The 13157-nt window shown below is 38.0% G+C and overlaps 2 protein-coding genes across 3 annotated transcripts in view; both read left to right on the forward strand.

Moving 5' to 3' along the window:
- Window positions 1-9318, forward strand: part of LOC126075170 (natural killer cells antigen CD94-like) — a 103902-nt gene extending 94584 nt beyond the window's left edge. The window contains exons 1-7 of one of the 2 annotated variants that reach the window (XM_049882449.1): window positions 2065-2234; window positions 3559-3651; window positions 3793-3855; window positions 4802-4953; window positions 7045-7151; window positions 7997-8094; window positions 8769-9318. In XM_049882449.1, coding sequence (XP_049738406.1) covers window positions 2228-2234; window positions 3559-3651; window positions 3793-3855; window positions 4802-4953; window positions 7045-7151; window positions 7997-8094; window positions 8769-8776 — 528 coding nt within the window. In that variant the 5' untranslated portion in view covers window positions 2065-2227 and the 3' untranslated portion in view covers window positions 8777-9318. Of the gene's footprint in view, window positions 1-2064; window positions 2235-3558; window positions 3652-3792; window positions 3856-4801; window positions 4954-7044; window positions 7152-7996; window positions 8095-8768 lie in introns of those variants that run through there. The other variant, XM_049882448.1, reaches the window with a different exon arrangement.
- Window positions 1-13157, forward strand: part of LOC126076250 (natural killer cells antigen CD94-like) — a 204283-nt gene that overhangs the window by 141520 nt on the left and 49606 nt on the right. The gene's annotated exons all lie outside the window — the stretch shown is intronic.

The raw sequence follows: 13157 nt of genomic DNA on the forward strand, positions 1-13157 counted from the left end.
TACAATAATTAACATATTAGTAAAAATAGGGTTAATTAGAACAGCTACAGTCATGTTCAAAGGATCTTAAGGGACTGGAACATTGGAGTTTAAGGTGTTGAAAGAAGATTTCAAGGCAAAGTGAGTGAAGTATTGAAGTGTGGGCTTAAACCAGGTGTTTTAGGTTGGGTTCTCTAGAGAAGCAAAACCAGTAAAGCATATATATATATATACACATATATATATAACCATGGTGGCGTAGTGGTTAAGTGCTATGGCTGCTAAGCAAAAGGTCAGCAGTTTGAATCCACCAGGCTCTCCTTGGAAACTTTATGGGGTAGTTCTACTCTGTCCTATAGGGTCGCTATGAGTCAGAATCACTTCAATGGCAAAGGGTTTGGTTTTTTTCAGCATATATACATACATATTTATATACAAAGAGAGAGAGAGAGATTTATATCTAGGAAATGGTTCACATCGTTGTAGAGACTAGAAGGTCCAAGGCCATGGATTAGCCTGGAGGCTTCTCCTGACTCATGTAGCTGAGATCTGCAGGTGAGAAAACAGGCTTCTGGCTCACAGGCTGTGGAGGCTGACAAATCCCAAGATTGGTGGGTAAGCTGCTAGCTCAAGTCCCAAGAACTAGAGGTCAGATGAACAGAACTGGAGACAGCAGCAGGATCCAGGGTGAGGAAAAGTCAGTGAGCTTTGCCAGAAAGTTCACATATAATGAATGCAGGCCATGCTTCCAAGGGAATTCCCTTTCAACTCATTGGCTGCTCATAGCAGATCTCATCATGGAGGTAATTACATCATTACATAGCTGTCGAATTATATCATGACGGCCAAAGCACTGAGAATCGTGGCCCAGCCAACTTGACACACACTTTAGCCATCACATCAGGAGAGGGAGCTTTAGAGCACAGATGCATGTGTGCTTATATACATATAACAGCAATGAGAGGTTTGATATTTAACTGTATGTGTCAACTTTGCTAAGCTATGATTGCCAGTGGTTTGGTCAAATACTAGACTACTTGCTGCTCTATAACATAATGTAACAATCTTGTGTAATGTAATCTAATGTAATCAATCAACTGGTTGAAAGTGGTTTTCCTTAGGTTATTGTCTGCCTTCAGGCTATTAACAGATACTTTGGCAGAACTCTCTCCCTGTTTCTTTCTCAACTCTGTACTTTTCTCTCATCTGACCTACAGGTCTTGGGACGCAAGCCTGAGGTAGTCTCCCCCTGGTGCCTGACCTACAGATTTTGGACTGGCCAGCCCCTACAATCCCGTGATCAGCAGAAGTCTTCAGCCTGTCACTTGACCTATGGCTTTTGAACTTTCAAGCCCCATAATTGTGTGAGCACTTCTCTTGAAGTAAATTTCTCTCATTCTAGATATATAGGTCTCAACAGTTCTGTTTCTTTGGAGAACCCTAAGACAAGAAGATACTCTGGTTCTACGTTTTTTCCTTTGCCAGCCCTGGCTGATTTAATGAGGCTGGAATGGGAAATACAGAAATGAGACACGGTTAGACCAACAAGTCTGTCTAGTAGAAAAGAAATAAAAATCCACAGAAAATAATAAATACAGAGAAATGGGTTTGATTGCTTAAGTTTCAAACCTAAGTAATCTTGGACAAGTTACTTAGCCCTACTCGGCCTCAATTTTCTCACTGGTAAAATAGGATATGTATAGTATCTTCCTTATCCAGTCATTTTTTTAAACATGTAAGTTATTATACTTAAAAAGATTTAAACTGTGTTTCATGCAAAATTAATTTTTATTATTATTAAAATAGGAAAATTATATGTAGAATTTTATTGCAGTACATAAATTTACCTTTTGTTTGTCCATTTTTTGATATTTTCCAAATATATGTTGAAGATGACTTTGATGTTGAAACACTAAAAGTAAAAACAAAACACAAACTCCCTCTCATCTTCTTTTCTGCTAATCAAAGGGTTCCTATTGCAAAATACAGTGAGAATTTCCTGTATTGTGATATCCGGAACATTTTAGAAGCTGGTAGTTTTACTGCTTCTTGCTCAGTACTACACATATGTGGCTCACCAGTAGATGCTTCAGGAACATCCTGTAAATACACATTTTTTTCTTTCTCTTTTTCTTTTGAATTTCTCCGGATTCCTTTGCTTCCAGCCCAGTTCTGGGATCGAACACCACTCTTCCCCAACAAGCACTCCTTGTGTTTTCCCTGCATCCACCTTGGGACTTCATCTCTCATGGCAGGTACGTGTGCCTCCAGTCAGAAAATCAACTGATAAAGGGATGCAAAAAAGGCAGCCCACGGACATGGCTAATTTAAGGGCAGAGCTTTAAGAGAAAGGGTTATAATGCACCGTGAATTTTTTAGTCTTTCCCTGTGTCTGTACCTGCTACATTTATTTTAATTTCTTGTTTCATTATTCTGTAACTGAAAAATAGCCTGGAAAGCTTTTCCAACAGAATGGCTTCTGATATGGGTCCATCTAAATTCTAAATGAGAAATGAATTCATCTGGTTATATTATGATCAATATAATTCTAGCACAGGAATAAAAAGATAATGTCAGATATAAATGATACAATGCTTAAAAGTGTTTATTTTATTTTTTTAGCGCTTCTCTTGCAACTCCCAAATGTCACCCAGACTGTCTGAAAATTGTATTATTTTCAGTGACATTACTCTTTGGGAGTATGCTAAAGTCCATGCATCATCTCCTAAAGTTGAATAGTTTCAGGAGAAAGGCCATAACCAAGTAACTTCGGGTAAGAGCAAAAAAAAAAAAAAAAAAAAAAGGGTTGTTTCTATATCATAATTCAATATACTAGGAAGTGAACTCAGCACTCCAGAGAATTACTCTCTACATTGGTTTTGGAATCTGTCATCCCCAGTTCCAAGCTGCTCCTCTCTTTGTGTTATACTACGTCTACAGAGCTATGAGCAGGAAAATATTCCTCAAAGCATTGCTGTACTGAGATTAGCAGAAAGACATACCACCAATAGTGTTATTGCCAGTGACAGTGGTAGAGTACGGTACATGAAAGACACTGGGCTTAGACAGGATTGAATTTTATGTCTGACTTGCACACTTGCTAGCTTTGATACCTTGAGAAAACGATGTTATTCTTGGACCCTCAATTTTCTCATCGACCTGGTGGGAACCAGGCTATTTACCTTGTGATTTTTCCTGAGAGAATAAAAGTAAATGCCTGTAATGTAAGCACATAAAACAGAAGTTGGAGCCCCTTGATCTCTTTTTGCACTGGATCTCTACATTTCTTTGCCAATTAAAAACAAAGAAAAAATCTAATGTTAAATATACTTACAGAGTTGGTAGAGATGAAAATGTGTGGATAATCTTACTGAGGAATAATTTAACGCACACACACAAAAAAGTTGGTATTGGATGATAGTGTTAGCACATAAAAGACCCAAAGACTCCAATGTTTCTCTACATATGTGTGCTGTGGATCCTGACAGTTCTGGATTTTCTCTCACTGGTTTTGCATTTAAGAACTACAGCCACTGCATTGGCTCTTTAAGTCTTTGCCTTTTCTCTCTTTTTCTACAGCTTTTCAGAACAATTTATGGAAGCTGATTTCTGGAACCTTGGCAGTGGTGTGCCTTTTGTTGATGGCTACTTTGGGAATTTTGTTGAAAAACTGTAAGTTTTTTGGCATCTTAGAAAGACGAATGCTATGATAAAACTAATCGTAAGTGTTGAATTTTGCTAGTGTGTGATATTATCTCAGGGATACACTTAAACCTGTACTTCATTATGTAAATTTCTAAAAATTTCTCACAGCATTTTCCACACAAAGTACTCAGCCAACATCCTCTCCAGGATCCACCGTAGAACCCCAAGAAGGTAGGCTCCAATGTTTGGAAATGCTCAGTATTGGTAGAACATTAAAAGAGACAGTTTCTTTCTTTCTTTTTTTTTTAACAGAGAGTAGCATGATAGCTTATCACATATGGTAATATAAGTTTACTTCCCTAATTTTAGGACAGTCTCATTCCACTGTTCTGTAGTGTAGGAATGATAAAATTACATTGAGAGCACATCATTTATATGTTATAGGTATAAGGATTGTCCTATAGGGTCGCTATGAGTCGGAATCGACTCGACAGCACTGGGTTTTTGTTTTTTTTTTTTCTGGGAGGTATAAGGATATTAGCATGAGATAACAGATTTCTGTCCTCTGTGAATACATGTTATTAACTAACAAATTATAAATAAACTACAGTAAATATTATAAAAAAAAAAAACTAGTGCCATCGAAAGGCACTAGTTTTTTTTTTTTTTTTTTTTTAGTTAATCCTAATTCCTGGCCTTTGTCTGCTCATAACCCATACTTTCTTATCTCCATTATAGAATATTTTTCCTGTAACTAGTTTTTTTTTAATGTACCTATACTTTCATTAGTAGTTATGTCTCAGATTGTAGTGCCCAGATTTCTGCAATTTTAAAATCTAATTATACAGTAAGAGCCAGCTTAAAGTACAGTTTCTGAATGAATATATAAATTTTTTTTGTATACTTACCAAAATATCATGATATAATTGATAAATGATCGGTAATTATATGTCTTACTCTACCTCTAGAATATAATCTCCATGAGGAAAATGATCGTGTCTGACTTGTTCACATTTATAATCCTGAGCGTAGCACACTGCAGTGCGTGTAGTAGTGTGTGCTCAAAGACTAGTTGTAGAGAAAAAAATAAATAGCAAATGGTTTTTGAATGAATAAAGAGCAATACAAATACTAGAAATCTCCAATGTCATCAGTCATGTTTTATTTTTCATCTTAGGCTCTGGCTGCTGTTCTTGCCAAGAGAAGTGGATTGGGTACCGATGCAATTGTTACTTCTTTTCCAATGAAGAAAAAACTTGGGCAGAAAGTAGGGATTTCTGTGCTTCTCACAATTCCAGTCTTCTTCAGCTGGAAAGCAAAGATGAATTTGTATGTACTCGTGTTTCCACATTTTCTTTGTTCCAGAAAACATAATATCTAAGTAAGCTGAAGATTTTGAACCAAGTCTTTAATCAGAGAGTAAATGTGTGATTGTATTTGAATAATGATTATTAGCTTTGTACTTTGAAGCAATCACTATAAAACCTACATAACATTTCTCAAAGAATTACATCTAGGAATTAAATCAATATGCCAGATGAAGTGAAAGAAATTTTCTGGATGACTTCAAAGTAATAGATCATTGCTTAACCATTTTATTCCAAGAACCAACTAAATGACTTTGGAATATTTAGTTATTTTAACTGAATTGATAAATTCTTTTATAATTATGTAGCTTCTGTCATGTTTCTGGAATACAATGTAGGGAAAATAGAGAGGGTCTGGTCATAAAACTTACCAATTCCTAAGGTCCCATTCATAAGAAAAGGGAGCCAACAGAATGCAAAAATTATTAAAAAATATCATTAATATCACGCACAACTAAAATTTTGTTGAAGATCACCCAAAAACGGTTTTGGCAGTATACTAACAGAGGACTTCCAGAAATTCAAGCTCAATTCAGAAGAAGGTGTGGCATGAGGGATATCATTGCTGACATCAGATGGATCTTGGCTGAAAACAGAGAATACCAGAAAGATGTTTACCTGTGTTTTTTTGACTATGCAGAGACGTTCAACTGTGTGGATCGTAACAAACTGTAAGTAAAATTATGAAGAATAAAATGCTAGGATACTGAATTGTGCTCATGAGGAACCTGTACATGCACCAAGAGGCAGCCCTTTGAACAGAAGAAAGGAATACCACATAGTTTAAAGTCAGGAAAGGTGTGTGTTAAGATTGTACCCCTTCACTATACTTAATCAAATGTATGTGGAGCAGATAACCTGAGAAGCTGGAATATATGAAGAAGAATGTGGCATTAGGATTGGAGTAAGACTCGTTAACAACCTAGTATTTGCAGATGACAGAACTTCTCTAGTTGAAAGCGAAAAGGACTTGAAGTTTCAGCCCCAAATCCTCACAACTGGACCAAAAACAACATCATAATTAACAAGGAAAATATTGAAGTTGTTAAGGATTTCATTTTACTTGGATCTGCATGCAATCAGCACCCATGGAAGCAGCAGTCAAGAAGTCAAACGACATATTTCATTGGGCATATCTGCTGCAAAAGACCTCTTTGAAGTGTTGAAAAGCACAAGTGACACTTTGAAGACTAAGCTGTGCCTGACCCATGCTGCAGTATTTCAACCGCCTCATATGCATGTGAATACTGGACAATGAATAAGGAAGACCTATGCCTTTGAATTATGATGTTGGTGAAGAATACTGAATATACCATGATGTGTCAGAAGAAGGAACAAATCTGTCTTGGAAGAAGTACAGCCAGAGTGCTCCTTGAAAGCGAGGCTGGCAAGACTTGGCCTCACATACTTTGGACATGTTATCAGGAGGAACCGGTCCCTGGAGAAGGGCATTATGCTTGGTAAAGTAGAGGGTGAGCTAAAAAGAGGAAGACCCTCAGGGAGATGGATTGACACAGTGGCTGCAACAATGGACTCAAGCTTAACAATGATTGTGAAGGTGGCCCAGGATTGGGCAGTGTTTTGTTGGAAACAAATGGACAGCAGCTAACAACAACACAGAAAAAGTATAAATTGCCCTAGATGTATGCAGAGGCTGAGCTGAATAAAGGCTGAGTAGGTCATACCCAGGAGATTTATCCCTCGAGATAGTGTTGATTTTACAGGCTTTGAGATGGGGATTTCGGATCCCCTGTACAGGGATGTTCAGGAGAACTCTAACTCACAGAATAGGTAATGTTTTCTATATTTTTATAACAATGTTTTTAGACCTTCAGTGAGATTTTGTGGTATTTTTCCTCCATAAATGAATGGGTGTGTTAAATGAGTAATATGAGCCACAGAGCTGTACCTTCTAAATTAGAAGTCAATAATGAATTCAGTTTGTGCGATTGATAGGCTGATTCTGATGCTCTGACATTAACTTTCTTAAAAATACACTGTTCCGTGAGGACATTTAAATTAGATTACAGTGTTTGTCTCTGTTTCCAAACAGAGCTTTAGGATCTCCGATGGACGTTATTACTGGATTGGACTCCTTTATTACAATGAAAGACGTGGTGCGTGGCTGTGGGAGGATGGCTCTGCTCTCTCCCGGGATCTGTAAGTTTCTGGCAGCCTGGTGCTGCCTTTTCTACTCTTTCTGAGTTTATGCTTAGATCACATCAGTGCAGGTAACACCCAGGAGCACTGCAGTAATCGCATGCCCAGGGCGTGAGGTTGCAGAAAGAGAATAGTGTAGCAGAATACAATTGCAGGCCAATCCAGAAAATTCAAGTTCATGCTCAGGTCACATGAACTTTAGTGTTCTGGGCCCATAAGATAACTTTTGACTTTTTTTTCCATTTTTCCTTGGTGCAAACACTTAGACGTGCCCATACAGGCACACATCCTCACATCCTCACATACACAGGAGCGCTGACTCAGCAGTCCCGGCAGTCCAGATACAGCAGGATATGCCTTCCTTTCTTTATTCTGGTGGAGCTTAAATTCTCAACATGCTCCCAATGTTTCAAATATTCTGGGTTTATCTTCAGTATGTTTGTAAACTTTAAATGTTATTTTCATTCATAAACATGTATTTCCACATAATACAATGGTGAATTATAAGCTCTGATTTGTTTCTCTAGACTAAGTCAGGTAATGCATTTTTAAACAAAATAAAAGTATATTATGCATCAAAATGATTAACAGTAAAGAGAAGAACAATAACAAAAAATCTCTAGTCCCAATACTATTTATTTTAGAGGGATTTTTTTTTTAATTAAGATTTGTGCAACAATGTAATCTGAAAACTGAAAACCATAGTTTAAAAACAAAGAATGATTCCGTATGTTAATATCTCATCTAAATGCTTCTGAGAGTTCTATCATTAATCTGAAACATCATCGCACCTGAGCATTTCCATACCCGTTTCCCAGATGCTAACATTTTTGTCTTCATTACAGATTTCCATTGTTTCCGCCTCTAAATCAACAGAACTGCATGTTGTATGTTAGTGATAGTATTTTGGATGAAGAGTGTGCGGAGAAACATGGTTTTATCTGTAAGCAATAGCTTATTAAGTGTTTCTTGGGGTTGGGGAACAATGCGGGTTCAGGTTTACCTTTTATCTCTTATATTGTTACTAATTATCTACTTCTTAGTTCTATAAATTTTTCAATATTTTGTCTTATTATACAATTTGTACATATTTGAATCCACATATTTAAAATTGATTAAATTTCTGTGCCTGTACTTGAATTTTTCAAGCACCAAGATAAACAATGTTATGAATATTTAGATTTTATTCTATGTGTTTATTGTTAAATGTACTGTAGTTTCATAGGTTCATGCAGCTTTTTTTACACATTATCTCTGCACAAATGTAAGTAAAACTTAAAACACCACATAATATATATCAACCTCATTTCAATGCTTCATATGACATAACTAAATTGGGAAAGCCCGTCTTCACCTTTCTAAGAGTAAAAATATTTTCAATGCTTTCTGTTAGCTCTTCCCGGGTGTGTGTGTATATATATATACGTATTTGCTTAGAGCTGAAAGTTCCATTGCTATACGGTAGATGACAGTTTCCTCACGTGTGTTATCCAGCTTCAGAGCAAAACCGATTTTGTCTCTTTTCCTTAATACTCTAAATTCTGAAGAACAATTGAAGTTTTTTGCCATTACTTGGAAATATGTGTTCCTAATATGACTGCTTCCATATTTTACAAGGGGAATGAGAATCCAAGTCGTCCAGGGTGCCCAGAACTTTCTCGCCTCATGCTTACCCATCAGTAAGAGAGTCATTTGCATGTGCTTTAGAGATCTTATTCTCCAATCAATCAAAAAACAAAGATTTTCCGAGAAGTCTTGCAACTAGTGGCTACCGCTCTCTGCAGGTAATTCACATTATGGCTGCTTGCATCTTCAAAGGCAAAAGGAAAGTATCTCTGATTTCTTGGATCTTTGACCTCTAGACTCTCTTTTAAAATGTTCATCTGATTAGATAAGGCCCACCCAGTCTTGCCTGGCTTTTAATTAACTCCAAATCAACTTAATTGTATCTGAAAATTTTTCTCACCTTTGCAATGTAAGGTAATCTTATCCTAGGAGTAACATGCCATCATATTCAATGTCCCACGCTCAGTCGAGGTGGGGTGGGTTATAGAGGGCATTTATACCAGGAAGCAGGAATCTTATGGACCATCTTAGAATATTTCCTACCACACCAAATGTCTTAGTTACCTCGTACTGCTCTAACAGAAATACCACAAGTGAGTGACTTTAGCAGAGAGAAATTTATTTTTTCATAATTTAGGTGATAGAAGTCCAAATTCAGGATGCCAGCTCTAGAGGAAAGCTTTCTCTGTCTGTCAGTTCTGGAGAAAGGCCCTTGTTTCTTCAGCTTCTGCCTCCTGGTTCCTTGCAAATCCGTGTGTGTCTTGTTATCTTTCTTACCCCATCTCTGCTTACTAGTTTGCTTGTTTAACCTTTTAGATCTCAAAAGGGATTGACTCAGGCTATACCTTACACTAATCCTGTCTCATTAACATAACAAAGAAAAGTCATTCTCAAATGGGATTAAAACCATAGGCATAGAGGTTAGAATTTACAGTGCATATTTTTGGGGTCCACAATTCAATTCATAACACCAACAACAACCAAAAAACCCGCTGTCAACATGCCCCTAAAAAAAGTAACTTTTATTTCTTAGCTTATTAAATTTAATCACTGCCTTTTGAATCCTGATTAGATAGCTGATAATTTAAATCCCATATGCCCTGACAAGAAATTCATTTTTTCTAGTTTATTAATTCTTAGCTCCGCCATAATGACATCTGCAATCTCACATAGTATACCTGAAAAGGATGGAGTTATTTGACCTATATGGACTGGGGCAGCTCTCTGCTTATCTTTAGGGATTCCAAAAATTGTTCTCTTATTCCTGGTCAATACAAGGGCAGTGGACTGACTAACTAACCAATTTATAGTGTGCATAGTTTGTACTTGAGACAACTGGTTAGACATCCACTCGTCACTACCTGCCTAGATGGGCGTGAAAGACTGTTGGAAACTGCTGGTTGTTGTTGTTAGGTGTCGTGGGTCGGTTCCAACTCATAGTGACCATATGCACAACAGAATAAAACACTGCCCAGTCCTGCACCATCCTTATAATTGCTGTTATGCTTGAGCTCATTGTTGCAGCCACTGTGTCAATCCACCTTGTTGAGGGTCTTCCGCTTTTCCGCTGACCCTGTACTCTGCCAAGCATGATGTCCTTCTCCAGGGACTGATCCCTCCTGACAACATGTCCAACACGGTCTCGCCATCATTACTTCTAAGGAGCATTCTGGTTGTACTACTTCTCAGACAGATTTGTTCGTTCTTTTGGCGGTCCATGGTATATTCAATATTCTTTGCCAACACCACAATTCAAAGGTGTCAATTCTTCTTTGGTCTTCCTTATCCATTGTCCAGCTTTCATATGCATATGATGTGATTGAAAATATCACGGCTTGGGTCAGGCGCACCTTAGTCTTGCAGGTGACATCTTTGCTTTTGAACACTTTAAAGAGGTCCTTTGAAGCAGATTTACCCAATGCAATGTGTCTTTTGATTTCCCGACTGCTGCTTCCATGGCTGTTGATTGTGGACCAAGTAAAATGAAATCCTTGACAACTTCAATCTTTTCTCCATCTATCATGATATTGTTCATTAGTCCAGTTGTGAGGATTTTTGTTTTCTTTATGTTGAGGTACAATCCATACTGAAGGCTGTGGTCTTTGATTTTCATTAGTAAGTACTTCAAGTCCTTTTCACTTTCAGCAAGCAAGGTTGTTTCATCTGTATAACGCAGCTTGTTTATGAGTCTTCCTCCAATCCTGATGCCCTGTTCTTCTTCATATCGTCCACCTTCTCGTGTTATTTGCTCACCATACAGATGGACTAGTTATGGCAAAAGAATACAACCCTGACACACACCTTCCCTGACTTTAAATCATTCAGTATCCCTTGTTCTGTCCGAACAACTGCCTCTTGATCAATGTAAATGTTCCTCATGAGCACAATTAAGTGTTCTATAATTCCCATTCTTTGCAACATTATCCATAATTTGTTATGATCCACACAGTCGAATGCCTTTGCATAGTCAATAATACAAGTGTCTGTCAGTTTATCGTACTGTGGGGGCTTGCCTGTTGCCGTGATGCTGGAAGCTATGCCATGGGTGTTCAGGTACAGCAGGGTCACCCATGGAGCACAGGTTCCAGCTAAGCTTCCAGACTAAGACAGACTAGGAAGAAGGACCCAGCAGTCTACTTCTGAAAAGCATTGGCCGGTGAAAACCTTATGAGTAGCAGCAGCGGAACACTGTCTGATATTGTACTATAAGTAGAGTCCCCCAGGTTGGAAGGTACTCCAAAGATGACTGAGGAAGAGCTGCCCCCTCAAAGTAGAGTCGACCTTAATGACGTGGATGGAGTAAAGCTTTCAGGAAACTGCGGGAGCTGTCCTAAAATCATATTTTATCACACAGATATCAGTAGTTCAATCTAAAGTTGAAATATGTCTTTGTACAAATAAGAAAGACCCTGGGAACTTATTCCTGGATGCCTTTTGGAGCCCCACTGCTTACATAAATTCTCTTGTGTATCCCATTATTATTATTATTATTCATTGAAAGCCTCAGCCAGCTATGATCTACTGAGCTTTATGATTCTTTTCAGTTATCTAACCCTGAGAAATCTTTGGAACACGTAAACCTCCTTTTCCTTTTCCATAGTTTTGAATCTTTTCCCCTTATACCTTAGCACAAGGGTTAAAATGTTTTCAGCAAATGCTGTATAGTTAACATTTTCAGCTTTATGGGTTAGTCTCTGTTTCAACTTCTCAGTTCAGGCATTGCCTAGCTAAAGATGTCATAGATAATATGTAAATAAATGGTTTGGTTGTGTTTCAAAACACTTGATTTACAAAAACAGATGGTAGGGTAGATTTGACCTATAGGTTGTAGCTTGCCAACCTCTGTCAAAATGTACAAATGAGCATATAAAATCACCAATCCTATTCTCTACTTTGCCTTTCCTTTTTCTGGGTCATTTCTTGCCAGTTGTAAACAGACCTACACATTTTTCAGTATAAAAAACAGTTTTGACTTAGTTTATCAGTCTGTAGTAACCAGGCTGCAAGATCTCAGCAATATTCCTCACCTTCTGATGTTTGTGCCTTCATGTAATTTCCTTTCACTTGGTATCAGGTTGGATCTGTATGACCAATAGAACACAGTAGAAATGATGGCATGTTCCTTCTGAGGCTAGGTTGTAAAAGAAAGTGTGAATTCTGCCTCTTTACTTTCTCCTAGATCTCTTGATCTGGGGGAAGGCAGTTACCAAGTTGTGAGACACCCTGTGTAGGGGACTGTGTGATAAGGATGGAAGCCTCCTATGGAAAGCCACTAGGAACTGAGGCCTCTTGCCAGGAGCCATGTGAGTGAGCCTTCTTGGAAGCAGACTCTCCAGCCAGAGTGAAGCCTTCAGATGACTATGGCCCAGCAGACTTCCCGACAGCAATAAGAGATCCTGAGCCAGATTCCTCCCTCTAAGCTGTTTAAGGATTCCTGTCCTCCAGAAATAATAAATGCTTATTGTTTATTTATTTGTATAAACTTAAGGAATGACACATTATGAGCCTCATCCACACCTGGATCTCATGAGTTTCTGAACTTCGAGCTGATGATGTAATAGGATGATAATTTTGGGGGCCGCAGAAGGGGATGAATGAATTTTGCCTGTGGGAAGAACAGATATAATTGGTGGGCAAGGCTGTGCTTCTATATTCAGCCTCCTAGATGGCCCCTACTGGTCCCTGATTCTGCTATGGACACCCTTTTATGATAATCATCCATATTCTGTTAAGGTTGATCTGTGTGAGCAATAGAATATGGCCAAAGTTATGGGATGACACTTACGAGGACAGGTCATAAATGAGAGTGAGGCTTCTTTGTTCCAAGTTGCTTGGGAAAATTTATAATCTCACCAGCAGTTTATGTGAGTTTGCGTTGCTCCTTTTCCTCTCCAACACATACTAAAAAAAAAAAAAAATCCAAACCTGTTTTGGTCAAGT

The sequence above is a fragment of the Elephas maximus genome, chromosome 4 (assembly GCF_024166365.1).
Source record: "Elephas maximus indicus isolate mEleMax1 chromosome 4, mEleMax1 primary haplotype, whole genome shotgun sequence".
Lineage (NCBI taxonomy): Eukaryota > Metazoa > Chordata > Mammalia > Proboscidea > Elephantidae > Elephas > Elephas maximus.